This window comes from Sorex fumeus, unplaced genomic scaffold (assembly GCF_029834395.1).
Source record: "Sorex fumeus unplaced genomic scaffold, SorFum_2.1 ptg000006l, whole genome shotgun sequence".
In the NCBI taxonomy this organism is placed as follows: Eukaryota; Metazoa; Chordata; class Mammalia; order Eulipotyphla; family Soricidae; genus Sorex; species Sorex fumeus.
The window spans coordinates 42,572,358-42,600,292 of NW_026606063.1; the positions used below are offsets into that span (position 1 = coordinate 42,572,358).

General features: G+C 40.6%; 1 protein-coding gene across 1 annotated transcript; it reads right to left on the reverse strand.

The window, feature by feature from the left end:
- On the reverse strand, nt 1-26,602 carry PLEK (pleckstrin). The gene is made up of 9 exons (XM_056127501.1): nt 26,509-26,602; nt 12,173-12,328; nt 11,751-11,932; nt 10,208-10,299; nt 8,652-8,836; nt 5,103-5,207; nt 3,301-3,384; nt 1,547-1,616; nt 1-241 (listed from the first exon to the last, which is right to left on the reverse strand). The coding sequence occupies exons 1-9, from the start codon at nt 26,548-26,550 to the stop codon at nt 105-107; spliced, it is 1,053 nt and encodes a 350-aa protein (XP_055983476.1). The 5' UTR covers nt 26,551-26,602; the 3' UTR covers nt 1-104.
- Between the last annotated feature and the right edge of the window lie 1,333 nt (nt 26,603-27,935).

A 27,935-nucleotide genomic window follows, 5' to 3' on the forward strand; every position in this document is an offset into this window, starting at 1 on the left:
GAATGGAAATGCCCCACTGACTGTCACCAGAAATGGACAGGTCCCTGACCATGAGTATTTGCGGGGTTTTCTTGGGAAGATGGTGAGGAGCTGCAGGTGTGCCCTCACTTTCCAGTTCGGGAGGCCACCTGGATAGCTTTTATCCATTCAGTGCGCTCCTTGGGTGTGGCTGCTTGCAAGAAATAGTGAACTTCATCAGCTGTGATGATCTCAAAGAGGTTCTCTTCTTCACTTCGCTTGCCTGGTGAAAGCGAAAGGGAGTGACAGAGAACATGAGCAACCAAAAGACCAGTTTGTTCATCCTCTTCCTATAATAGATGCAACCACTATGTTTTAAGTGTTCTGAGAAAAGTGCATATGTGGTTTTCAAATTGACCATCACTCATCATTATTTGATTGCGTATATAAATTATATGCTTATGCTTTTTTTTTTTTGGTGGAAGGTGGCCATAACCTATGGTGCTCTAGGGTTATTCTTGACTCTGCTCCAGGAACAAAGCCTAGCATTTCTCAGGGGACAATACGTAGTGCCAGGGATGGACCCTGGATTGGTCACATGCAAGGCAAACACCTTGCCCTCCTTACTTTGGTTTGATACCTGGTACTGTATGGTAAATAGAATTTTTAAAAGTCTAGACTATCACAGCTTTTCCTGACAGCCATTAATATATCACAAACACAAAATGAAAAACACAAAACTAGGATTTTAATGTTGACACCAGAGTTCCTCAGCGATACCATTTACCTCCACTCCTCCAAGAAGTCAGTCATCAACAGGCCACATGCATCAAATTATAGACTTATCATCAGAAATCAGACATCAGCTGGTGCAACCCCCTCATTCTCAGAGGAGAAAATAAGGTCCAGAGTGTGGAGTTTTACTCATGGTTTGTGAGGTTAGCCAGTGAGTTAACCTTAACTGAATCCAAGGACACTTTCAAATCCACAAATGTTTCTCTTTTTGGTGAATATTCCAAGCTATGAAGATGTGAAATAATTATATAGTGCTGTAGCAGCACTGTCCTGCAGCTGTTCATTGATTTGCTCAAGTGGGCACCAGTAACATCTCCATTGTGTGACTTGTTGTTACTGTTTTGGGCATATCGAACATGCCACAGGGAGTTTGCCAGGCTCTGCTGTGTGGGCGGGATACTCTTGGCAGCTTGCTGGGCTCTCTGAGAGAGGTGGAGGAATTGAATCTGGGTCAGCTGCATGCAAGGCAAACACCCTACCCACTGTGCTATCACCTGGAGATGTAAACAAGTCTCTCCAACTAAAACAACCATGAGATGAAGGATTTTTCTCAGCATTTCTCAAGGATTTACTCAAACCCTCCAAAAATCCATTCCAAATCCCTAAGTCCCAGAGAGCCAAGACAGCGGTTGGGAGAAAAAATGTCTTGTAATATCCAGCATTTTAATCCAGTAACTTTATTCATGCCTGTGACTGACTGAGTGAAAGAGGGATTGACTGACACCAACTCAGACCAGAAGTGGAAAGGTGACCCGGAGTGGACATTCCTCCTCATATGAATGTTCATTCTTACCATCTGGGTTGCTCTCCACTGAAGTCACCACACAACCTCTCAAGTGAATGGCTCCAAGAGGATCCTCCCCCTAAGGGAGAAAGGAGATAGTCTGTGGACTTCTAAGTACAATACAAGAATTTTCAATACCCTGCTGGTGAAAAAGTTTCTCGGACTTTGTCTGTTACATACCAGGGTTCCCCCAAACAAATTAGAACATTAAAAGATGAAAAGAAACCATTTTCTAGTCCTCAACTTCTACTTCATGAGGGCCCAGGAGGCTAGATAAGGAAAGACAAGTTACCCTGAGCCTCATCTGAAAGTGGAAGTGGGGAAGAGACTGAGGTCACAGTGATCCACAAGAAAAGAACTTTGTGCTGCCAGAGCTCTTTAGTCCCATGACTCTGATGGTGGTATAACCCTCGGGGGAGGGAGGAAACCAATGTGCCCTACATGCAGAAGCGGGGGACCCAACCTGCAAGGCGTTGTCTTTAGGCATTAGAGTTGGCTCCTTTTATGAAGGAAATGCTGAATTATCACCTGCCAAGCAGCTGAGATTAAAACACAGTCTTCTCCAAATTTATCTAGAAGATAAATTTTCACTTTTTTGGTTTGTTTAAGGGTCCATTTAGTTAGGAATAAGTTCAGGGCTTATTCCTAGCTCTGCACTCAGGGGTCAACTCCTAGAGAATCATATGCAGTGCTGGGGATTAAATCCAAAATTGGTGTTGTGCAAGGCCAGCATTTACCCAATGTGCTATTACTCCAGCCTCAAATTTTCACCTTTTTTGCATATTCAACCGAGGGGAAAATGTTGAATTGATCTAGTCCCCCTGAAAATAGAAGGTGGGAACAAAAAGACCAAAAAAATATTTGACCCTTTAGATGACATTCAGGTGAACTTCACTTCCATCCTTACTTGAGTTTATGCTGGCCTCAAAGCCTCATGTAGCACTGTAGCACTGTCTTCCCATTGTTCATAGATTTTGCTAGAGCAGGCACCAGCAACATCTCACGAAAAATTGTGAGACTTGTTGTTACTGCTTTTGGTATATCTAATACTCACGGGTAGTTTGCCAGGCTTTGTCGTGCGGTCGAGATACTCTCAGTAGCTTAATGGGCTCTCCGAGAGGGGGGGAGGAATCAAACCCGGGTTGACCTCATGGAAAGAAAATGTCCTACCCACTGTGCTATCGCCTCAAAGCCTCATATATCAGATAATTCCTCTTCGACCCCCCCAAAAAATTATGTCAGAAAAGAAAGAGAGGCAGGTGGGAGAAAAAGAAACAGGAGGATGAAGAGAAAGAAGTGATCTGTGCATAGAAGAAAGAATGGGGAGTTCCAAAAGAGATACTGTACAGGCTTCCATTTGAGTTTATTCTTTTTTTGTTTTACAATTTTTTTTATGGCGGCCGTACCTGGCAGTGCTCAGAGACTATCTAGCTCTGTACTCAGGAGTGGTCCCTGGCAATTCCTTTTTTTTTTTCTTTTCGGGTCACACCCAACTATGCACAGGGGTTATTCCTGGCTTTGCACTCAGGAATTACTCCTGGCGGTGCTTGGGGACCATATGTGATGCTGGAAATTGAACCCCGGTCAGCCGTGTGCAAGACAAATGCTCTACCCGCTGTACTATTGCTCCAACCCCCCTGGTAATTCTTACAGGACTGTATTCCAGAAATCATTCTGGAATCGACCACATGCAAGGCCTTGTCCTGTGTATGTTCTGGTCCAAGGTTTCCATTTAAATGAATTTATCAACCACCCAAACTCACCCCAGCTGGGTCATAGTAGTGAAGATATGCAGGATCCTCTCTCAGAATAAACTTCCTCACTTTCCAGTTTTTTCTCCTATGTCCCTGTATCCAGGATCAATATAAGAAAAGAAATGCTCTTTTAATATCACTCTGTACACATAGTTCCTGGATTTATATTTAATTTAATTTATTAAAGTTTCTGAAGAAAATGAAAAAGAAAAGATAAAATACACACTTCAGGAAAACCAGGCAACAATACAGGTCTTTTTCAGGGACACAGCAATAGGGGCAATGAACAATTTGGATGTTATTAAATTACGCGTAAGTTATTTCTAAGACTGCATTTCAGATTTAGCGTTTCATAAGGCAGTACCATGTACAATGTCTTTGTGAGGTAATTTACAGTCTAGGAAGAGGTTTAAGAAACGGTCCTGTTCTATAAAGAGTATAGAAAGACAAAATATAAAATGCTGAGCCCAAGTCCTCGGACCAGATTTGATCATTCTCTGCTGCTACATCTGCAGAGTTGGTGTCATACTCTGGTTTTGGACTCTGCATTTTCTACCCACCATAAGGATGGCATGTCTTGTTCTCCATGGCCTATGATGTTCTTCCCTTGTGTGTTGCCTATTCCTATTTCCTAGTTATTTTGCAAGGAAGAGTATAAGCAAATATATGGAAATAATTTTACTATGAAACGTCTCTGTCTTTTGGATGATAACTCTTGGCCAATTTATTTTCCCTCACTAATAAGTGCCAACATTTTTCTTGAACATATTTTCCCCTTTATATTGATATAAGTTATTTATTTTTTTATATTTTTATATTGATATAAGAGTTTCCCTATTAGAGTTTATAACTTATGCCCTTTCTGTTTCAATCTTCCTGATTTAATGCCATTTGTATCACCTATTTAGCTCTTTGTCTTCTGTTGTTTGGCTTTCTGTTTTTCTAGTGGGCTAATGGTCAAACAAAAGTAAATACCATTTGGGTGAGCCTCGTCCGGGAATGAATCCATTGAAAAACTCAGATATGCAGGGTTTTTGATGGAAATCTCCAAACTCTCATGGAACTAAGGGTTGGGTGACCTTCCCTCCTGTTATTCCAGGAGCCTGGAAATAATGCCCATGAACTGCCTCTGGTGTCCTATAAATTTATTAATCAGCCATAACCCAGAGATTCATAAATAAATCTCAAAAAAAGATCAACAAGCTGTGGAGATGATTCTGGACTCCAAAGTCACCATCCAGTTAAAAATTTAACTATAGCTGTATAACCCCATTATAAATTTTAGAATTCCTGGAGCAACATCTCATATGTGACACCACTGATATACCAGAAGTAGCACACCACATGGGATGGGATGTAAAGTAGAAAGCAATCAATCTCAATTAACAAAATATTAGCACACAAGCTTCAACATGTAATAGCATGTTAGTAGTCTCTTATACAAGGGCTTAATGGTTCCAGGGTGAGACACAACAATCTTCACATACATTGTTCTAAGAAAATCTCTTTTGATCATTTTTAGTGAATTATTCATAACAAGCAATACAAAATAAATTATTTAGGGCATGCTTTTGGGTCAATTTTGGGTGATGATTGAGAAAATTGAAAATAATAGTGGTGGAAAGGTGTAATAGTGGTGGGATTGGTGTTGGAATATTGACTATAATAAATCATTGTGAACAACTTCATAAAAATAAATTCAAATTAAAATAAAACAACTTTCAAAAAGAACCTGTAAATACCACTTGAATGTTAAGAAATAAGACCTGATACGTAGGAAAGGCTAGAAGAGAATGGAGGTAGCCACTCACCTGCTTCAGTAAGCATCCCTGCTTAATAATGATCCCTCTGAATTCTTCTTTTAAGATCACATCATCATCACTGGAATTCTCTTCACAGAAGAACCCACTGTCTGGCTTTTGGAGAACCATATAGCAAGTTTATTTTCCCAATCTTGGGCATATGACTATGTACACTATCTCTATACCTTCCTCCCCACCAGCCACCAGGATAGCTCCTTTTCCTGGTCATTTGTAGCTCAACCTAAAATTTAACCTTGGAAACATTAATTGGAAAAGATATTTGCACCATATGTTCATAGCAGCATAAGCATAACATGGAATCAAACTAAATGTCCATTGACAGATGGCTGAATAAAGAAACTCTTGTATAGATACTCAGGATACTACCCTGCTATTAAAGATAAAACTATACTTTTGTGGACAAAAATTGTTGTAACTTGTGGTGATTATGCTAAGTGAAGTAAAGAAGGAAAAAAATCACCTTCCATTCCTCCTATCGTCACCTATTCCTTCCACTCCTCCATTCACCTTGTAACTAGCAGTTTTCACTGAGTCTAGGAGTCAGTTTAGTTGATTATTGACAGCAGGTTTGCTTTAGATATTCAGATTCTACATATGTGTGAACACGTCCTGTAATTTTCTTTAGCTTTCTTCCTAAATTCACAGTCCTAGGGATGGAGCGATAGCATAGCAGGTAGGGCATTTGCTTTGCATGCAGCTGATCCAGGTTTGATCCTTCCACCCCTCTCGGAGAGCCCAGCAAGCTACCAAGAGTATCCCGCCCGCCTGGCAAAGCCTGGCAAGTTACCCATGACACATTCAATATGCCAAAAACAGTAACAATAAGACTCACAATGGAGACGTTACTGGTGCCCACTCGAGCAAATCAATGAACAATGGGAGGACAGTGCTACACTGCTACTGCTTTGAGTCCTATGCACCTACAGAAGCAGTATTGTACATCTCTGGAATTCCTCAATGTTGTAATATAATGATAAATTAATGCCCAAGAACATGTCCTGGTTTAACTCTTTTCCCTGTTTCTTTTTCTTATTTCTACACATCTAGTTTTGTTTCTAGATGCTCTTTTACTTCCACTCAAGTGTGATTTCATCGATCTTCTTTCATATTCTATGGTTTCCCAAGCTATATTCTAAGACCATCTCAGGACATTTCTTCATTCAAAGGATTTCTTCTCTTGGAACCTCATGGCCACATACTTCAAAGCAAAGTTGACTAATTTATGGGACACAGCACTAGCTTCATTGTGACTTCTGCCACACAGCTTCTACTCTAAAACCAAAAGCCTGTGTCCAACCTCATCTGTTGGTGTCAGGAGGAAATTGGGACTTTCTTAGCCGTAAATGGGTAAGGAACCACACAGAGGAGGAAGAGACACTGGTGGATATTTTTAGAATCCCACAACCAGATTAGAGGTAAAAAAAAAAAATACTGACAGTGAAACTTCCTTCAAAGTGAAATGAAACTCTATGGGGCAGTGGGGCAGTCACTTCATTTTAAAAAAAGAAAAGAAAAGAATGGTTTTATTAAGTAGTTTGAGAATTTTTGTGCTCTGTTCCCAAATAAAAACAAAGTTGCCAAATTCCCCGCTAGAAATCTATCTACTTCTGCTGAGTTTCCCCTGTGAGCCAAGATTAGATGCATATTGAGCAATACAGCACTTTCAATGGGTATTCAACTCATGATGCAAGATGCACGAAACAGCTGGTGTCAGATAAGGTGGAGTGACATGGATAAACACATTTTTTACTGACTCACATATGCCAATGTCTATTTGGAGGAAAAAAAGAACTAAACACATTGTGTTTTTATACATCTCCTTCTAGAAAAGAGTTCCAGGAAGGATGAAATTTTAGCCTACTTTTAAAAAAAAACTTTGCAACTACTTAACTTAGGAAAATGTTGAGTAAACATAGATTTGGCACATGAAAAAAATACTTAGTATCACCTCCCAGTAGGGTGGGAAATGAAAATAAGACCACAAAGAGCAGTTCTTTCACATCTGGTGTGTGAAAATACTTTATATCCAAACCACAAAAAACAAGTGTTGGTGAGGAGAAAAAGGAACAACTCATACACAATTGATGGGAATATAGAATTGTGCAGCCTCTATGGTGAATACTATAGCAATTCCTCAAAATTTCAATATTAAAACTGCCAGATCAGCTGGAATAGAGAAGAGATCACTAAGTAATGATTGTTGGAGGGATCAGTCAGGATGGGAGATGTGTGCTCAAAGTAGATAAAGGACCAAACACGATAACCTCTCAGTATCTGTATTGCAAACTATAATGCCCAAAAGGAGAGAGAGAGAGAGAGAAAGAGAGAGAGAGAGAGAGAGAGAGAGAGAGAGAGAGAGAGAGAATGGGGGAAATTGTCTGCCATGGAGGCAGGGGGAGGGTGGGAAAGGAAGGTATACTGGAAAGATTGATGGTGGGGAAGGTACACTGGTGGAGGGACGGGTGTTTGATCATTGTATGATTGTAACTCAAACATGAAAGCTTGTAACTGTATCTCATGGTAATTCTATTAAAAAAGAAACTGCCAGATTATCTAGAAATCCATTTTAGTTACTATCCAAAGAAAATGAAAGTCTGTTTCAAAAAGATATCAGCATCGCCATGTTCATTACAGTGCTATTTATATGATCTTAGATAAAAACTAAATGCCAATTGATATATGAGTATGATATATGATATATGAGTATGATATAAGTATGATATATGAGTATGATATATGACTCAAGATGTGTTACATGTACACAATAATATTTTACTCAAATATTTTAAAACGCTTTTGACTATTATTCTGTTTTGTTTTGTTTTTTGCTTTTTGGGTCACATCCGGCAATGCTCAGGGGTTACTCATGGCTCATGAATTCAGTAATTACTCCTGGCCATGCTGGGGAGACCATATGGGATGCTGGGAATCGAACCCCAGGTTGGCTGTGTGCAAGGCAAACATCCTACCTGCTGTGCTATTGCTCCAGCCCCTTGGCTATTATTCTAAGCAAAATAAGTAAAGGGAAAAAATTTCAAATAATTTCACGAATATGTGGAATACAAAAATAAAAGCAAACAAACAAAAAGAAAAAAAGAAAAAACCTTTGGTGCCGGGGTGGTGTGTGTGATCTGTTCGTTTACATTTGAATAGGTGTGAAGTTACACTTCTAACACTTTGACAGTATTGTAAACCAATGTGTTCACAATAAGAAAGGGGGAAAAAAAGAAAGGTTTTTAAAGTTTGTTTAAAGAAAATGATTAAGCAAATAATAGTTGGCTGGGGCTGACAGGCATTGTGGAGAATCACTGTCATACTGAGGCTTAGGGTATCTCCTAGTTTTTTCCAGATGACCTTTCCTTTGAACCCACAAGCCTCTCTCATCTAACACCTCTCTGGAGGGCTGTACCCTTTCTTGCACATGTGTGACTCTGAACTGAAATCCACCAAGAATCTTTCTTCTCAGAGGAAGCTCATTTCCCACCTCCACCCCCCACCCCACTACCCGGACATAGGAACGTAGTTTTTCTCACTTACAAAGTAGTAGAAGGCATCAGGATTGTCCAGGAAAGGGTTTTCAGCAGTTCCATCCACTGCAGTCTTGGATAGGTCTCCAGCAGGCTGCAGGTAGCCCTCAGTGAGCAGCGAGGAGGCAATCATGAGGCCTTCCTGGCGATTCCGAACAGACTGGTTGGAAACCAGCCAGTCAATGACACAGTTACCTAGGTGGGACCATCAGAGAGATTGGTTCTTCTCACCAAAGAGCCACTTACTGGCAATCACCCCTGGAGAGCTCCAGAATCTGGTGTGTCTTATCTTTCTTATTATTCCAAGAAAGTAAAACAAATCAGTGAGATCAATTCTTAGAAACAAAAGGAACCAAGCAAAAACATTGGGTTTTTTTTTCTTTGTTTATTCACTTGTTTTTATTTTAAATATCTGCACGCTCCTTAATGGAAACTTGGAAGAAATAGTTTTTACTAACTCAAAAATTTCATGAGCAAATGCTCATCACATCTCTTGGATGCTGAGTACTGGAATGGATATTAGGAAGCATTTGGGGAAAGTTTCATAGGGAAAAAGGATACAGCGCTCAGGATTAAAGATTTGCCGACGTTTGCCAACTACACCAGGCAGGAGAACCAGCACAGGTTGAGGGCAGAGTAGTATGAGCAGAAATACAGGGGCATGAAACAGCCCCATCAGAAGGCAAAGGGAGGAGTAAGTGGGGAAGATGGTAAAAGGACAGAAGAAGGTTCAGTGAGTGAATGAGAGCTTTGATGGTTCATCCAGAAATTTGGCAATGAGTCACTGCAAGAAACATCATCATCAGATGTGGATGTCCCAAATTAAAATGTGATGCCATCACATGTACTGAATGTCACACTTTTGTAGGGCCTAGCAGGGAACTGAAGTCGTTTAGTCAACTGCTTGCTTCAAGAGAAAATTGCAAAGAGATTAAAAGGAAATTAACTCATCCATTACATTACTGGTAAACTATAGCCCTTTGTGTTGAAAGTGGAATATTCTTTACAAATGCAAGCAGTCATGAAGTCAAGGTACCAGGCAGTGAGTTCCCTGCCTAGTGCTCCCTGAGAGCACTAGGCCACACCAGCCTTGCAACAGGAGTGAGCAGAGAGAGAAAGAGAGAGAGAGAGAGAGAGAGAGAGAGAGAGAGAGAGAGAGAGAGAGAGAGAGAGAGGGCTTACCATGAATTTTGTCTTTGAAAGACTTTTGCACATTTCTTTTTTGGCTAGAAGGATAAACTTAATGATGTTGTTTTTCTGCTTGCCACATTTCCAGTGATCCCATGAAAAAAGATAGGGCTTTATGATCAGCCTTGCTTTCAGAACAGGAAAGCTAAGGCTTAGGGCTTATGTGTATGCACACACTTGGATCCCTTTCTAGCTAGATAGGCTGAGGCTTAGAAGAACAAACCTGGATAAGGCCCTCTAGCAGAGACATGTCTCCCTTGCCAGTATTCTATGACCCCACTACCCACTATGTCCCAATCCCCCCACTCCATGCAGAGGACTGAAGGATATTCTCAATTTTGCCACCCTTTTTTTTTCCCAACTCACAAGGTCTTTTACCTGTGAAGCAGTGATTAAAAATCTTCTTATCCTTTTCTAGATTCAGTTCTTTTATTCCTTTCTCCGTGTCTTTCATGGATAAATACAAGGCACTGAACAGAGAAGGAAACAAAGGATGAGCAGATGGGGGCATTGCAGGAGGTTTTCTCGGGGAGTAGCAGCACAGAGGCAGCCTGTGACTACAAGCTCCCATACGGCAGAGCTTCAGGAACCCAGTGTCTCCACTTAAATCTTCCCATTGGCCTAACCCTGTGGTCTGTCCCTGCTTTCAGTAACTTTCCAGTGAATGAAGTTACTGATTTAACCTCTTCATGTCTAAAGTGGAGAATTGCTCCCTGGTTAGGTGACCAAGATGAAAGGCTTTGAGGACTGGTTTTTATCCACATTCTAGACCTGGAAGGTCCCTCAAAACTAAAGTAGCATTCTTCGTGTCTTTTCAAGAGCCTGCCTGCTGTAAAGATTTGCCTACAAGAAAGTGACTATTTTTACTGAGCATAACTCTCATTCTGAAAGTCATAAATGAGATGGCAAAATAATGACAAGCTATTCCTTTTGTTGTGAAGCAAAGACCAAAATACAGCCTTCTCAGAGGAAATCTAAATCCAGCACAGAGAGCCTCCTTCCTGTATGCTGAAGCTCCAAAGAGCATGAGGGTTTATCCCACAGGACTGACATGGATGGCCAAAATAGTCACTCAAAAACCCCATCTAGTTCTCAAGGGTCTTTACCTGAATGGTGTCATGGAGAGAGGAAGTGTGCCTTCTTACCAAGCCTAGTGCCCAGACATTGTCAACCATGATACTCCAAGTCCCATGCTGGGCTTGTGAGAGATTTTCAGTATCCTCTCAAACACTACCTCCCAATATTCTTCTAATAGAATCATTGTCAGATATTTAAATTGCTCCTTGGACTTCTTCCTGACAGGGATCCTCTCTCAAGTTATGCTCCACAGTACAGCAAACTCAGCAGGAAGTTGAGCAATTCCTGGAGAAAGGGGCTCCTGTGGTAGAAGAGGTGAACCATGTAGGAAGTGACCCTGATTCCAATGCTTAGCAGGAGCTGGATTTGCCTGGGAACTTTACACTCTGGCTGTCCTTACTGACCAGGAATATATGAATTTGAACCTGAAGCCATGCCTACTTGGACACATATCCCCTCCCTCTTCCTGAAACCCTGAAGCTTTCTTCCAAGATTAACATGTTATAGCTCCTTCATAAATGCAGTGTGTTCTCTTCCCCACTTCTTTCTGCCTCTCCTTCTCTCCCTTTCTCACTCCCACCATTGTATTTCCAAAAGGAGGAACTTTATACTGCATCTGCCTCCTCCTCTAGGCTGCTAAGCGTTATAAAAACCACAATTGTTTCTTTAGACGCAGAACAGCATCTCAGTATGCCATGTGGCAGTATGCCACATTGACCTGGAAGAGTAGCTACACCCTTCAAAGGTGGCCAAAGCAAACCTTGAATCAAGGTCTGCCTTTATGAGAGTTTCCTCAAAAGGGCTGGGAGGAAAGGGATGGAAAGAAGCAAATACAAAAAGTCACCCTAAGTCTACGGTTTCCGGCAGGCGAATGGATCTCCGGGTGGATTTCCTGGCAAACTTTTGGCCTCCTTCAATGCATTTAATGGCCTTCTTGATGTCTCTAACCCAGCCGTCTCTCTCCTCCAAGAATGCTGCCTGGAAGAAGTGGTCCTGCTGTTTGGTTGTAGTAATCTTAAATACAAACTGAAAATCAAAACACATCTAATTAGGAATGAGTCCTTCCAAGGAGTCAGTTAAGGCCCTTTATGATGCACTCTAATGAAACCAACTCTGTTCTAGAAGTTCTTGGCCCAAAAGCAACCCTAATGCCCAAAATGGAATGTGGAGGGTGGTGAATTCAATTCCCTGAATCACCATTCACACTGTGGTCTCAGTACCCACTGCCAGATCATGTGTTCATTAAGATCAGTTATGTCAACTCACCATCCTTTTGCCAAAGTCTTGACAAGGGCTGGTCAGAGAGCTTCCTTTCAAAGGAATCATTCCTTTGGGACTATTGTCACTTTTCTTCTTGTAGAATTCAATTCCATCTTCTAACAATACAACCCACATGGGTTTCCAGGTGTTGAATACACTTCCCTACAATGAAAAAAATGCAATAATAATAAGAACTATTTAATGATATTTTTCAATGCTACTTTCCAGTAGACTCTGACCATTGGAGAGTCAGGTGACCCACATTTCTATGACCAGGCTATTTGGGTAGATAGCTTCAGAGAAGAACTCTGCCATTCTGCTAGACATTTTTTTTAATGTTTAAGATAAAATGTTCACACAACTATAATTAACCCATAAGCTATTTATATGCCACTGCCAAGAGAGCACAGCATGTTTCTGACTCTTGCTTATGCCTTTCAGACTTTCATGGCTTATTTTCTGGCCCCAGTCCTGCCAGTTGTGCATAGTTTAACTATGAGACAGATTGGTTGTCTCTTTCCAGTACTGACTAAGCATGAGTTGGCAGTGGATGGTGGTGACTAGACTCATGGAAAAGTGTCATGATCTAGTAGCTGTGTCTCCCAAAGGCAAGGCCGTAAGTATGACCTGCAGGCTGTACTTACTTCCATTATTTAGTCTAATCAGATTTTTTCTGAACATGAGTGTCAAAAAAGAAACTCAAACTATTAAGGAGGACATGAAAATATTTATTTTAAAAAGTTTTCAATTGGTTTAATGTCACCTACCCTTTTAGCAATAGATTTACCACCCCAACTAAATCAAGAAAGTTTCTTTTGCCTATATTTGGAGAGAACACTAAAAAAGGAAGAGAATTGGGTTCTGTCTTTGGATTCACGGTATCATCCTGTTACGATTACCACAAAATAGAACGATATCATTCAGGCCCCAGCACATCCGGCTCTTTATCTTCAATGCAAAGAGCTCCTATATAAAGATCCAGTTGCTCAAAGGGAAAACTATTTATGCAAAGAAGATAAAGACTTTGGGGACTTTTGCTTGCCCAGATGTTTCCTTTATTTGTTTGTCTAAGTTACTAAAAAGTTTGTACTTAAAACACACCCTCTTTTTTCACATAAAGAATAATTATTCATATGAACATTAAATTATTTCCTTCTTTTAAAAAATTGGCCATTTCAGCTGAAATAGAGAAGGGATCCCTCTCGATATCTGTATTGCAAACCATAATGCCCAAAAGTAGAGAGAGAGTTTGGGGGAAATTGTCTGCCAGGGAGGCAGGGGAGGGTGGGAAAGGGAGTTTTACTGGGGAGATTGGTGATAGGAAATGCGCACTGGTGGAGGGATGGGTGTTTGATCATTGTATGATTGTAACTCAAACATGAAAGCTTGTAACTGTATCTCACGGTGATTCAATTAAAAAAGAAAATTGGACATTGTCTGACTCTATGCCAACACATGAAATAATATATTTCAATTTCAATTATTGTTTTTTTAATCTATCTGAAAGGGAATCACATTTGTAGTCTAATGAGCTCAAGCAATTAAATAAGAAAAATATAAATGATTTTGTAAATAGGCAAAAGACTGAAAGAGACACTCAATTTCAAAAGATATCCAATGGGCCTGGGAAATAAGTTGGCTTTGGGTTTGATCTTGGATGGAAGTTTGATCCCCAATACCACATACTTCTCTCCCCAGCCCTAATGACCCCCAGCTATATAAGAATGAGCAGATCCAATATCAGGTCATCAGGCACAACCAGACTGTTTCCCCAGGAGTGGTGCCCAGATTCTCAAGGATTGCTAGGAAGATGCCTTCAAATAAAATAAAGCAGATATAAAAAAAAAAAGTCTATGAAAAAGTATTCAAGATCCTTCGTCGTCCTGGAAATGCAGATTAAAAAATCACAATGCGATGTATCTTCACAAAGCTTAGAGTTTCTAAAAATTTTTAAGGATTGAGAAGGAAAAATACTTGGCAGGAATAGAAACTGAAACTCACACACTTGCCTAGAAGGAAAGTAAAGGGTACATTCAATGTGGAAAACCATAGAGACTGGCCTTAGAAGATATATGTGAAGTTTTTAGGAGCAAGTAACATTATGTCTGCAATTTATTCTCAATATCTCAGCTTAAATTATATGAATCTATAAGTAGAATTATATATTAATAGTGAGAGAATGGGCTGGAGAGATAGCACAGCTGGTAAGGTGTTTGCCTTGCATGCGGCCCACCCAGGTTCGATTCCTCCGCCCCTCTCAAAGAGCCCAGCAAGCTACAGAGAGTATCTCGCCCTCAAGGCAAAGCCTGGCAAGCTACCCGTGACTTATTCGATATGCCAAAAACAGTAACAAGAAGTCTCACAATGGAGATGTTACTGGACCCCGCTCAAGCAAATCGATAAACAATGGGAGGACAGTGATGGTGACAGTGAGAGAATAACAAAGCAAAACTAGCCACATGTTAACAATTGATACATTTATGTAAAAGAAATACAGATAGTCTTACTACTTTTCCCATTTCTCTGTGGTTTGGACATTTTCAAAAATTATTGGGAAAAATAATAAATCAACACATGAGACTACTATATATTAAATTTTGGGATATATTTTAGGAAAATAGACAAGTAGCACTGTAGCACTATACTCCCATTGTTCATCGATTTGCTCGAGTGGGCACCAGTAACATCTCCATTGTGAGACTTGTTATTACTGTTTTTGGCATATCAAATGGCAAAGCCCTGGGGAGCTTGCCAGGTTCTGTTGTGCAGGTGGGATCTCAATAGCTTGCTGGGCTCTCCAAAAGGGACAGAGGAATCAAACCCAGGTTGGTCACGTCCAAGGCACAGCACATGCTGTGTTTAATTTTTAAAATTTCAAAGAATTTAAAATTAAAAATATTTACAGAATTAGGAATAAAAAGTTGAACCAGATGACTGCAAAAATGTCTTCCAAGTCTGTGATTTAATATTCTACTTCAGAAAGGTTAATAACTGTCAATCACTCTGGGCCTTTGACTTTGTAACCAGGATACTGGGAAGGATCAACTAGCACTGCATTCTTTCTGTAGATGGTCAAAATAAAGCAACCTTGGAGCCAACTGTTCAAAGTGATTAATTCGGTTATAACCTGGGGTGCTATCTGTGCTTTCAGAGGCTGATGTGTCATTAAGATGAAAGGTCAATTAGTACATTGGGTAGACTGATTCTCAGCAGAGCAAAAATAACATATGCCTGCCGAGCAGACAGTTTTTTTCCACACATGGTAGTGGTTTCCTGGGTTTAAGCTGATTGAATTAAGGTTAATTTCCCTCCTCTCTGCCAATGCTGCAGTAAAGTAAAGTAAAGTAAAGGCCCTCCCGTTGATCATCGATTTGCTCAAGCGGGCCCAGTAACGTCTCCATTAGAGACTTTGTTGTTACTGTATCTGGCTTTACTAGATTTTTACTGTCCTTGCCCAAAAGCCCCTCCTCTTAGTTATTTCTGCATCTAACCCTTCCTGTCCCCACACTTTTGACGTGCACCCAAGAGCAAACCTGAACTGGAGATCATGGCATATCCATGCTAAAAGTCCTTGGGGACTTTCAGCCAGCATCTCACCACACAAGCAGGAAAAAACGGCCAAATTAAGTGACCAGAGTTATAGAACTGACCGATCAATATGGACCTGAGACCAGAACCCGGGTCTCATGATGCATAAATCTCTATGTTTTCCCTATATCCCCTCAGATGCCACCTTCATTTTGGTTCTTATATAACCATAAGTAATTCTGGAATTCAAATTAATTTCTTTAGACCACTTTGCTATCTATGAATTTCTCTCTCAGACAAGTATACATAATATCTAAGTATGTGATGGATTTGAAACCTCTGACCCCAGTGCAGACAGGAAAAGGCAAATAAAGGTGAAGGAATAGGAGAAGATTATTATAATGTGGAGAAATTGAGAGGTGCACTAGAGCTTCGACCTGAGAAAGAGGAAGGGAGCTTTTAAGTTGTCTTGGGTGGTGAGGGGACAAAGACCAGCAGGACAGGTGTGCTTGAGCTGGACTTTTTATCTTGGGGTGGGGGGGTTGATGTGAGGAAGCATGGAATGCAACCTGGGTCATAAGTCCTGTCCTCTGTGCCGGGTTCAAGGTGATCTTTGATTCCAGAGGTGTGTTATCTCATCATCCAGTTGCCATTTAGTCCTGGTCACAGTTTGGTCTGAGCAAACCTCACAGTATGCATCAGTGAAGACAGAGATGTAAAGATGTGGGGATATGAGGATTTATACAGATGCAGATATCCAGAGCATGTTCATGATAAAGTGGCAAGACGGCATCTCTCTTGATGAATTGTTGTAGGAATGGACTCTGCTTTTATTAACACAAAAGACTCAATATAAAAGACATCTTAATAATAGATGTGTTTTAAGATATATATGTATATTTGTGCCTCCATATTTATATATACACCTAAATAGAGAATAGAACTGGTTTTAAAAAAACAAAACCCTACACAATTGCGTGTTAGAAAGGATGGGATTTAGATGATGAGTCAGATTTAATGTTTCCTGGTTAACAGCTGCATTTATGAAACTGATGTAGTTTAGAGCAAATGAGCTTGCTATTGTATGAGTTGAAGGAAGAAATCTCAAGGGTGAGCTACTTGACCAGATAATTAAGAGTCAATATCCTGACATATTATTAAAATTATTTCTAATCAGTAAGTATGCAAACATTACCAGTTGTTTAAATAAGCAGACACTGCAAACATTCAATTCTCAAAAGAAATGCCTAAGTCTAATAAAAATAAAACATACTACTTAAGCAGCATTCAAAGAAATTAAAATTAAATAAGATGCACTTGGGGAGGCAGGGTGGGGGACACAACCAGTGGTGCTCAGTGTATGCCCTGTCCTTACTCCTGGTATTGCACGCAGGGATCACTCCTGGCACTGCTCAGGGAACCATATGCAGTGCCCAGGATTGAACCCATGTCAGCTCCTTGCAAGGGAAATGCCCTGCCCACTGTACTATTGCTTTGGTCCAAAGACACAGTCTTTTAACTTTGACAATAAGATATTTTAAGAGTTTGCAAAATTGGAGTTGGAATGTAGTTCAGAGGTAAATCATATGCTTTGCATATATGAGGCCCTAGACGCCAATTCCAAAAAAAGAAACAAGAGAGGCGCGAGAGAGAGAAAGGAGGGAATAAAAAAAAAAAGCTTTGTAAGATGAATTGAAGATTTAAGGGAAATAACAAGGTTAAAAATAGCAAAGCTCTATGACTCAGCAGTTTGATGTTGGCTATGAAAAAAAGGAAAGAAAAGCATTATAGGTTATAGAAGTAGAAACATCATAGAATCTATAATAAGGAAAGAAATATTCATCCTTCAACTGAAGCATAACCAGTAGGTGGCTGTGAGCTTCACAGCTTGAAGGTCTAGGCCCAAATCCCAGCTTTACACATACTCTATTAAGTTCTTTTTAATACTTCATTCTTCAACATCTGGCAACTGGGGACAATGTTTGTATCATTTCCCAAGGTTCATGGGAGATTAAGTAAAAGAGACTATAGACATCAGTGCTAGCAGTATCTAGTATACATCATAAGCACTCAACAAATGCTACCTCTTCTCCCTAACTCCACTTTTACCAGTGCATGTGGAGGGCCTGAGAGGTAGCTCACAGGACTCATGCCTAGGCTCGGATTTCATTCCTAGCACCCAGAGCACTACCTGGAGTGATCTCTGAGCCTTTGCAAGTGCTCTCGCATGTGTACACACACACACACACACACACACACACACACACACACACACACACACACACTTACTCACATTACAAACCCAAATGCTTCTGGAGAATGAGAATGACTTGAGTTCAGTAAACCTTGAGCTGCAGAGAAACTGAAGGAAATAAGAAGATGGCATCTCTTGAAAAAAATGTTTAAGGAACTGTTATGTTTTATAACATAACAGTTATAAAAACAGGGCACATGAAATCTGTCTTCAAAATTATTTGTGTGATTTTGAAGTTCCAGTAAATGAAGTTCCAGACAACAGCTTATTGCAGAGTTTAAAGAAGGAAGTGAATGAGCCCCTGACATAAGAGGTTTGTAAACATACTGTAGACAGTTAAAAGAGGTGCAGGGCACAATGGGAGGCTCTATTTAACTTTTACCTAAATACTTAATCTTTCTTTCAAACTCCCCCCCCACACACACACACACAAATCCCATATATATGTTCTCCAAAGCCCATTGTCCCTCTATTCCCTTTAGGCTATTTCCAGATGCTTCTGCCAATCCTTACACCTCCCCTACAAACCAAACAAATACATCCTTTAAAACATTGAACCTGGCATTTATCACAGCTGTTCTTGGGTATTAGTCTCTTATTTTTCTTACTTTATGTTACCCAGATGAATGCAATCTTTCTATGTCTGTCCCTCTCTTTCTGACTCATTTTGCTTAGCATGATATTTTCCATGTAGTACTACTTGTATGTAAATTTCATGACTCTAGGGGTAAAGGCAGCTCAGATAGAGAAGAGAGCACCAAATAAAGGGTGCTGGGAAGATCCGCCCAGGATGGGAGATGCATGCTGAAAGTAGTCTATAGACCAAACATGATTGCCACCCAATGTCTCTTCTGCAGACCACAGCACCCAAAATAAGAGATAGAACAAAAGAGAGTGCCCTGCCACAGAGGCAGGGTGGGATGGGGGATGGGGGAGGTGGGAGGGATACTGAGATTGGTGGGGGTGGAGAACGGGCACTGGTGGTGGGATGGGTACTCGATCACTGTAGAACTGAAACCCAAACACAACAACTTGTAAGTCTACAACTGTACCTCATGGTATTTCACTAATAAAACAAAAAACAAAAAAACATTGAACAGGTTACTAAAATATTAGAAATCCAATATGCTCTTCTTTATCATCAATAGAAAGCAAATTATCTAATGATGGCTTCTTGTCAGGTCTGAATGTTGGGGGAAATTTCTAAAAATTTTCTGTCAAAAAATTGAATGTAATCAAAGTAGAGAGAGAGTAAAGTGGAAATCATCTGTCACACTGGCAGAGGGAGGGGTAAGATGAGGGGTATACTGGGGTTCTTGGTGGAAAATGTGCGCTGGTGAAGGGATGGATGCTTGATCATTGTATGACCTAGATAAACCTGAAAGCTTCGTAACTGTTCTCACAGAGATTCAATAAAAAAATTAAAATAAAATGAAAAATTAAATATACAGATCTGAAAAAAATAACATTGAACAGGGCTGGAGAAATTCTAAAGGAGCTAAAACCTGCCTTGCACCTGGACAAACATATTTTCATCTCTCAAACCATATATAGTTCCCAAGTACCACTGTGAGTGACCTGAGTACAGAGCCAGGAATAGTCCCTGAGCATTGACATTTTTGACATACCCCCTCCAAAATAAAACAAAACAAAACAAAACAAGAAACACATTCAACATGATCATCTAAAGATGGATATTCCATATGGATTTTTAAGTACCAAGCATAGTACTATCTCTACTTCAGACACTGTTCTGGGTATCAGGGTCAAGAAATAAACAAAAAACACTCTCAAACAAAATTCACTATCTGAAAACAGGGGAGACAGTGACCTTGGCAACCTACATCCTGTGTACGTGTGGCATCACAGAAAGAAAACCCAGATCATTGCGAGAGTTGGGGAATCATAGGGTGTAGAACCCCACCCAGGCACCTCTCCCAGGGTGAAGACACCTCCTTGAGCTTCTCCTTTCCCTCAAACTTCCCTTTTTCATATGTTGTCCTACAGTTGCAATTCAAAAGAAAATTACATGATGACCAAAACAACATGGGGCTCTATGGAACTAATTAAAGCAGTAGTGAGTTCAAATCATCTAGTCACCCATTACTCATGGGGTGTGCCATTTATACTTGTGTCACATTAACTCACACACTTGTTTCTGCTGTCTCATACAGCTTATCACTTAGTTTTCCGCTCTGAGCCATGGAATCACTTGCTTAATAAAGTAAAGTAAAGTAAAGGCCCTCCCAATGATCATCGATTTGCTCGAGCGGGCCCAGTAACATCTCCATTGGAGACTTTGTTGTTACTGTGTTTGGCATATCGAATACGTCACGGGGAGCTTGCCAGGCTCTGCCGTGCAGGCAAGATACTCTCGGTAGCTTGCCGGGCTCTCCGAGAGGGACGGAGGAATCGAACTCAGGTCGGCCATGTTGGCTGCGTGCAAGGCAAATGCCCTATCGCTCCAGCCCCACTTGCTTAATATCCCAGTTAAAAGGTCATTTTGTGTCCAAACTCTTTGAACACAAGGAAACTCATCTGTACAGCTGTATGTTTTTCACACAAATAAACTCTGGTTGAAAAAATTTCTCCATAAGAATGTATTAAGTGAGCAACAAAAGGACAGAATGTTGACTTCTGGGGACTCAGGAATTGGGGTTCAAATCTCAATTCTAGCTCTTCGAGCCTATGTGATATTAGCCATGTAATTTAGTTTTTCCAAACATTGATCTCCTACGTTGTAGATGATGATAAATTATCAATCTCCTCTGCTGTAAATATTGAATAAGATAAGTTTCCAAAGCTCAGTAGTGACAGGCTTGAACGAGGTGTTCAAATGTTAGTAACCTTGGGCCTGGGAAATAGTATAGCACGTGGTCAGATCCCTGATACTGCAAGATCCCCAGTACCTCTGAGTACAGCCCTGGCCAGGGAGCTGCCTGGATGGTCTGAAGATCCACAAGACCACAGGGCCAGAGCATCCCTGTATCTTTGGTCCTTGCACTGAATCATAAGTAGGCATTTGGGGAGGACCAACCTCTCTGTAGGGACCACCTGTCTCACACCAGACTGGCTGCTGGCAGCACACCAGGGTGGTGGCCAGTAACTAGTTATGTACCACAGTTTCCTCACCAAGAAAGTGAATTATACCCATTGGTATGGTTGTTGTACGTGTCCTGAGAATGCTCAAACTTGCTTCTGTTGGTGGTGAACACTGCGGGTGAGCTGGTGAGAGATGGTGACTTAGTGGGAGGTGCGGGCACAGGCCCTGGGTACTGTGCCATGGTCTTCTGTCCAGAGCACCAGATAACTGTACCAAATGATTCCTACATGGAGATCCTTGATTTCTGCTTTAGCCTTCACTCTGAATGGTTTGTCCATATTTCCAAGCCATGTACTGGGTCAATCCTGCAGTGTGGACTGCATATTGAATTTGTTTTGTTTTTTTGTTTTTTTTGTTTGTTTGTTTGTTTGTTTGCTTTTTGGGTCACACCCAGCGATGCACAGGGGTTACTCCTGGCTCAGCACTCAGGAATTAACCCTGGCGGTGCACAGGGGACCATATGGGATGCTGGGACTCGAACCTGGGTTGGCCGCGTGTAAGGCAAACGCCCTACCTGCTGTGCTATTGCTCCAGCCCCTGCATATTGAATTTGTTGAGAGTGGGGTAGGTTTGGGATAAGAGGGTGAAGACTAGGTTATTGATTAGGTGATTGGCTCCTCTTTCATTTTTTAAATATAATTTTAAAGATATTCAAATTAGCAGTAGGTTTTCTATAACTTCCAAAATTAAGTTTATTGGCTGCAAAACAATTCACTCAGCAAGAAAAAGAAGTTGAGGTTACTACCACCAATTAGGTCCTGGAGTGAAAGATTTGATGAGTTCACTAGACCTACATTGGGTAAGCCGTTCAGAACTCTGCAGGAACCCACAAGGTTCTGGGGGTTGCTGTTAAGCAGCTAGGTTTGAATCCCAAATCTCCTTACCACTAGTCTTTTTACTGTGAGAAACTCACTTTTCTTTAAGCCTCAGGTTTCTCATCTGTGCTTGTATAGTGCTAACAGCTAAGTGGTACTCTCCACCAGCTCTCTCTCATTTGTGCTCTCTCTTTCTTTTTTAAAGTCTTTCTCTTTTTTTTTTATCGTTATGTCTCTATTTATTTATTTATTTATTTTGGTTAGTGGAACACGATGAGGTATAGTTATAGACTTACAAATTTTTGTGCTTGGGTTTTAGTTATACAATAATCAAGTACCCATCCCTCCACCAGCACTCATCCTCCATCACCACGGGTCCCAACATCCCTCCCACCCCCCATCCCCCCCCATCCCACCCTGCCTCTGTGGCAGGGCATTACCCCTTGTTCTCTCTCTCCTTTTGGGTCCTGTGGTTTGCAAGAGAGGCATTGAGTGACAATCATGTTTGGTCTATAGTCTACTTTCAGCATGCTTCTCCCATCCTGGGAGGATCCTCCCAACACACTTTATTTGGTACTCTCTTCTCTATCTGAGCTTCCTTTTCCCCTAGCACGTGTGGCTGGCCTCCAAGTCATGAGCAAAATTCCTGGTACTAATCTCGGCCACTCCTGGGTGTTAGTTTCCCATTTTGTTGCTTTATGTTCCCCAGATGAATGCAATCTTTCTGTGTCTATTCCACTCTTTCTGACTCATTTCGCTTAACATGATACTTCCCATGTAGTACCTCTTTTATGTAAATTTCATAAAAAGTCTTTCTTTTTTTTTTAAGTCAAAAGAGTTAAGATTCTTCTAGTCAAGAAAATCTGGGTCTTATTTAGAGTGAAGAAGTTGCAAAAATGTCACAAACATTCATTTTCCTAAGAGTTCTATTTTCAATAATTAGGCCAAGCCAGGAGTCTGTATTGATGCCTTATATAAGAAAGGAGGGGAGGATCATTCAAACTGTACATGGAGTTAATAGCCATGCTACCAGACCCCGCGCCAGACTATTTCATTTGAGGCAACCCAAAGGGGGGGTGAGTGAGGCCCCTCTCTGCCCCAAGGAACCAGCCCCAGCAGGCAAAAAAAGTCCAGAACTCAACTGCTGACATGTTCATGGCTGCTCTCCACATGCTTGGGCTGAGCCTCACCCACAACAGAATCTGCAGAAAACCCAGGTATGTGGGACTTGTAACTGAAACTCCAGACTCAATGGAAGCAGGAATGGGTGACCTTCCCCCATCTCGCCCTGCTTCCTGCAACTTGGCAGTCATGCCCACATGACTCTGGCTGTCATCAGATAATCCCATCAATGACCATGATGCAGAGACTCACTATAATTCTCTCAGAAGAGAGCATAAAATGACTCGCTATAGCCATGCTGCCAGAACCCATGCTACTTTGTTTCTTTTGGGGCACCCCAGAGGGGACCAGGTGAGGCCCCTCTCTGCCCCCAAAGAACCAGTTTCAGCAGCCAAAAACCTCCAGAACTCAACTGCCATCCTGCTCATGGCTGCTCTCCACATGTTCAATGAACCTATTCCTGAACCACTGGGCTGCATTCATGGCCACTCAATATCTTATACCTCACACCACTAATATTCCAAGAGTAGCACACCACATTTTATGGGGTTTAAAGTAAGAGGCAACCAATCTTATAGGGAAATATATTTTTACAGATATATGTATAAGCACACAAGGCTCAACCTTTAACAACATGTTAGTAATCTCTTATAAGAGGTCTTAATGACCTTTGGGTTTAATACAATGATATTCACACAATTTCCTCTCAAGAAACTTTTTAAATCATTTTCAGTAGTTTATTCATAACAAACAATACAAAATAAATTACGTTGGTTCTGCTTTGGGGCAGGGTTTGGGGTTCAGGATGGAAACATCCAAAATATGGTGGTAGGAAGGTATAATGGGGTGGGATTGGTGCTCAAATATTAATGTAATCAAATATTGTGAACTTCTTAGAATAATAAAATGATATTAAAAAATTAAAAAGTGTACGTGGATGGTGTTACTAATAGTCATTGTCACCTGTGTACCTCCGTCTTTGTGCTAGATTCTTCTCACACAAAATTTATTATTCACACATATGACGCAATTGAAAGAAACAGTCTAAAGAAGTTAAGAACTTCAGCACCTTACCAAGAAACTCTAGCTTTACAACTAGTGCTGCATCTGACAAAGAGAACATTTCTGAGTCAAGCATTTCCTTAAAATAACTTTAATTTTAATATATCACATCATGGAAATTCAGAAAATGTCAGAGAAAAAGGAAAAGATCACATGATGTAAATGATGAAAATAATACAAATTTTTGCTGTTTATTTTCTGGATTGCTTTTATCAGCTATGATGCAAAAATATTATTTTTGCTGAGCAAAAACTATTTAGTAACTTAAGTATATGTATTTGTCAGTCTAACTTTCATTCCCATTTCCAGTGCAAGTCTCACTTATTAGAGATTTAGTTTTTTATATTTTTGTAAGTTTTTTTGTAAGCATATTTTTGTAAGATTTCAAATATGGCTAAAACAACCACAATTTTCACTGCAACATGTTTTTACTGATTTTTTTTAAAAGTTCCATATATCATGGGGCCAGCATGAAAGTATAGTGGGTGGAGCATTTCCTTTCATGTGGCCAAACGGGGTTTGATCTCTGGCATCCCATATGATCCCCCAGGCATCACCAGAGTATTTCTTGAGGGCAGATCCAAGACTAACCCCTGCACTGCACATCACCCGGTGTGACCCAAAAAGGAGGGAAAAAGTTGCAGATAATATTTCCACTTGCCTGCTCTTCTCAGGAATACTAGCTCAACTTATTGCAAAAGAATATCAACAATAATTGTCAGTGGTTCCCAGAGAGAGTATCGGGGCCTTTGAAAAGAATATACATATACACACATGTATTTTTATGTGTTGTATTTATATGTGTCTTCTATAAAGGTGCTTTAAAACAATCGACACATATGCTGCTTGTACCCACATGACCGAGCACATGTGGTGCCCAAGCACATGTGTCACCTGCTCACATGTGTCATCTACGTCTCCCCTCTTGTGATGTATACTTTCACGCTTTCATATATAATGCTGGGATGTATGTATGGTTTCTCTCTCTTCTCCTTTGGAGAAGCTCGCGTTCTCTCTTGAGGCATCTCTCTCTCCTTTCTCTCTCTCTCTCTTCCCCTCCCTCCTTCTCTCCCTCCCTCCTCTTCCCCTAAATAAAATCTTTTTTACTTAAAAAAAATAAAGTATAGCTTGTCAGGCCATAGCTGTAGCTCAGTGGTAGAGTACTTGTCTTACTCATATAAAGTCTGGGATGCAATTACCAGCATCATAAAAGGAAAACAAAGATAGAAATAAAGGAAGAAAGGAAGGAAGGAAGGAAGGAAGGAAGGAAGGAAGGAAGGAAGGAAGGATGAAAGAAAGAAAGAAAGAAAGAAAGAAAGAAAGAAAGAAAGAAAGAAAGAAAGAAAGCAGTAACTAGAGGGAACATCAACTAAGAGCTCATTTTTTTACCAGCATTCACTGGTAATTCTCATTATTATAGGAACTTTACAAAACCTAATTTAGATTAAATTTACTCTGAGCAAATGTGGTGTACTAGGCCAATTTTTTAAGTTAAAACTTAAGTCAAAACTGAACCCATTAGCATGTATGCCATTTAGCCCACAACCAGAGCACTGTTGGCTAAGGTGGTAACCAAATGAAGGGCTTAAAACAAAGTCACATTAAGTGGTCATTCAATCAAGGAATTGGACATCTGAAGGAATATTCTGAGTCCAGTTCAGTTCGGATATGTGAGCTCACTTAGGTTAATGGGAGTATGCTTTTCAATTCTTTTAAATGGTACATTTACCTTTCACTTTGATGACACATTATAGAAATTTACTGAATTGTGAATGAAGGGTTTTAAACCAAATTTTTTTTGGTGGAGGAGCCACATCCAGTGGTGCTTGGGGGCTATTTCCAATTAACTCTGAACTTAAGGTCACTCTTAGCAGTGCTATGGGGAACCATATGCACCATGTTGTATGCAAGTGACTTAATTTCTCTATACAATCTCTCTGACCCTCAATTTAATTTTAACTTTTAGACAAATGATATTTTTATGCATCAGTTCTAATATGGCCCAAGAAAGAAGCTAAAATTTCTGTTGTATCTGTTCATCTTTAATCATTTTCTTTTCTTCCCTTTAAAAAAAAACAGAGAAAGAAAAAATGCGGGTGGGACTTTAAAAAACAAGCACAGGCATTCTGAGTAACTTCTAAGAAGAATTTGAATCTTCTAACTAGCATGGCCCCCATGTGTGGTCCTTGAAAATGATGCTCTAAATCATGAAAGATTTCTTCACCCAAGCTGAGTTGCTGTCTGATCTGAATTCATTCCCCTTAAAAAACAAATGCAATAAAAACATACATTGACTTCTCTCCCCTTTTTCTGATGCTCCAGTGTTCTCCTGGAAGACTCCTACCAATGGATTCAGCAATAAACATCGTTTAAAATGAAGGGGAAGAGACTGCAAAACTGGACTCCAATCCCCAACACCCATCTCCACAGATGCCCTCACAGGTGGTAGTCTGCTTACCCTCTTCACCAGGTAGCCCTCCCTGATCCGCTTGGGTTCCATGACAGATGGCTGCTGCCTCTACTCTCTCCGACAAGTCCTCTCAGAAGTTCCACCTCCTCTGACCGCCGTGGCAGCTGTGGGCTGCTTTTCTAGAGCGAGTTTTCTTTCACAATTTCCCGTCTGCTGTCAATCGTATGATCACATCCTCTTCCCCTCTCTGGGGTGGGAGATCAGAATAAGGAACTGCACAACGAAACAGCCCATTCTTTGCTAATGCTGGAGATTTATTCAAAGTACAGTTTGGGTTGAATAATTATTCAAAACTGTTATTATCATAAAGACACTCACTCTCCCAAAGATTAAAAAAATAAATGGTCAAAAGAAAAAGAAAATGAATTATAAAAGCTTATTGGTGGAAGTGATCCTGGCTTAGGAATTATTTCTGAGATCCTGGAAATGCTTAATCAAAACCCCAAAAACAGTCAGGTTAGCATAACAAGGATAACTGCTATTAAGTCATACCTGTGTGTATGCCAAAGTGATTTCCAACCTACCTCACTGAATGGGATCCTGACAAGAAACTAAAGAGGAGCATGCATCCCTATCTATCACCATCATGTCCAGACAGGAGGAACTACAAGGTGATTCAACACGTTGGAGGTGGGTCCTGACAGAGAGGGAGGAAGCTTCCCAAGGGACTGCTTCCCACTGAGCCTGAAGAACTGTGGCCACAGGAAAGGCAGTTCCAAAAAGGTCTGGAGAAAGTCTACAACAAATAGGTTGGAGAAATTGTTCACGATAGTCTGAGTTTGGTGCCTCTCCTTTAGATGAATAAACTGAAACCCCTCCCTAAATGTGACAGGCCAGAATTCTATTGTAACACTCTTTGGGCCTGTTTCCCAAACTTATTTGACCACCAATTCTTCTTCAAACAACTTCTGTCAGCTTTCTTGGTATGGGTAGAATTGTATCCATCCCCCTAAAACAGCCTAAGCCCCAAATCTTAGAATGTGACCTTACTTGGAAATAGGATGATGACAGAAGTGATGGGTTAAGAGGCTGGATCCTATGCAATTTTTAGATATGATGATAAAGATAAGGAGCCAGGGAGAAAATACAGTGGTTAAGGAGCATGCCTAGCAAGTGCCCAACCCAGATGCAATTTCTAGCATCACATAATCCCCAGAGTATCACTAAGTGCAGCCCCAGAGTTCCTTTGAGTACTTCTTGGGGTTTCTCGGGCCTAGGAGTGCTGGGGACCACTAGGTATGTACCCAGCAGTGCTAAGAGACCCATGAGGTGAAGGGAATCAAACTCAGGGCCTCACACATGCTAAGCTTGCCTGTCATTCGTTTGAACTATCTATCCAACCCTAAAACCAGATTTGTGACTAGTTCCTCATTATACCATCAGTTTATTTGACTGTCGTCAACTGAAAGCATCTC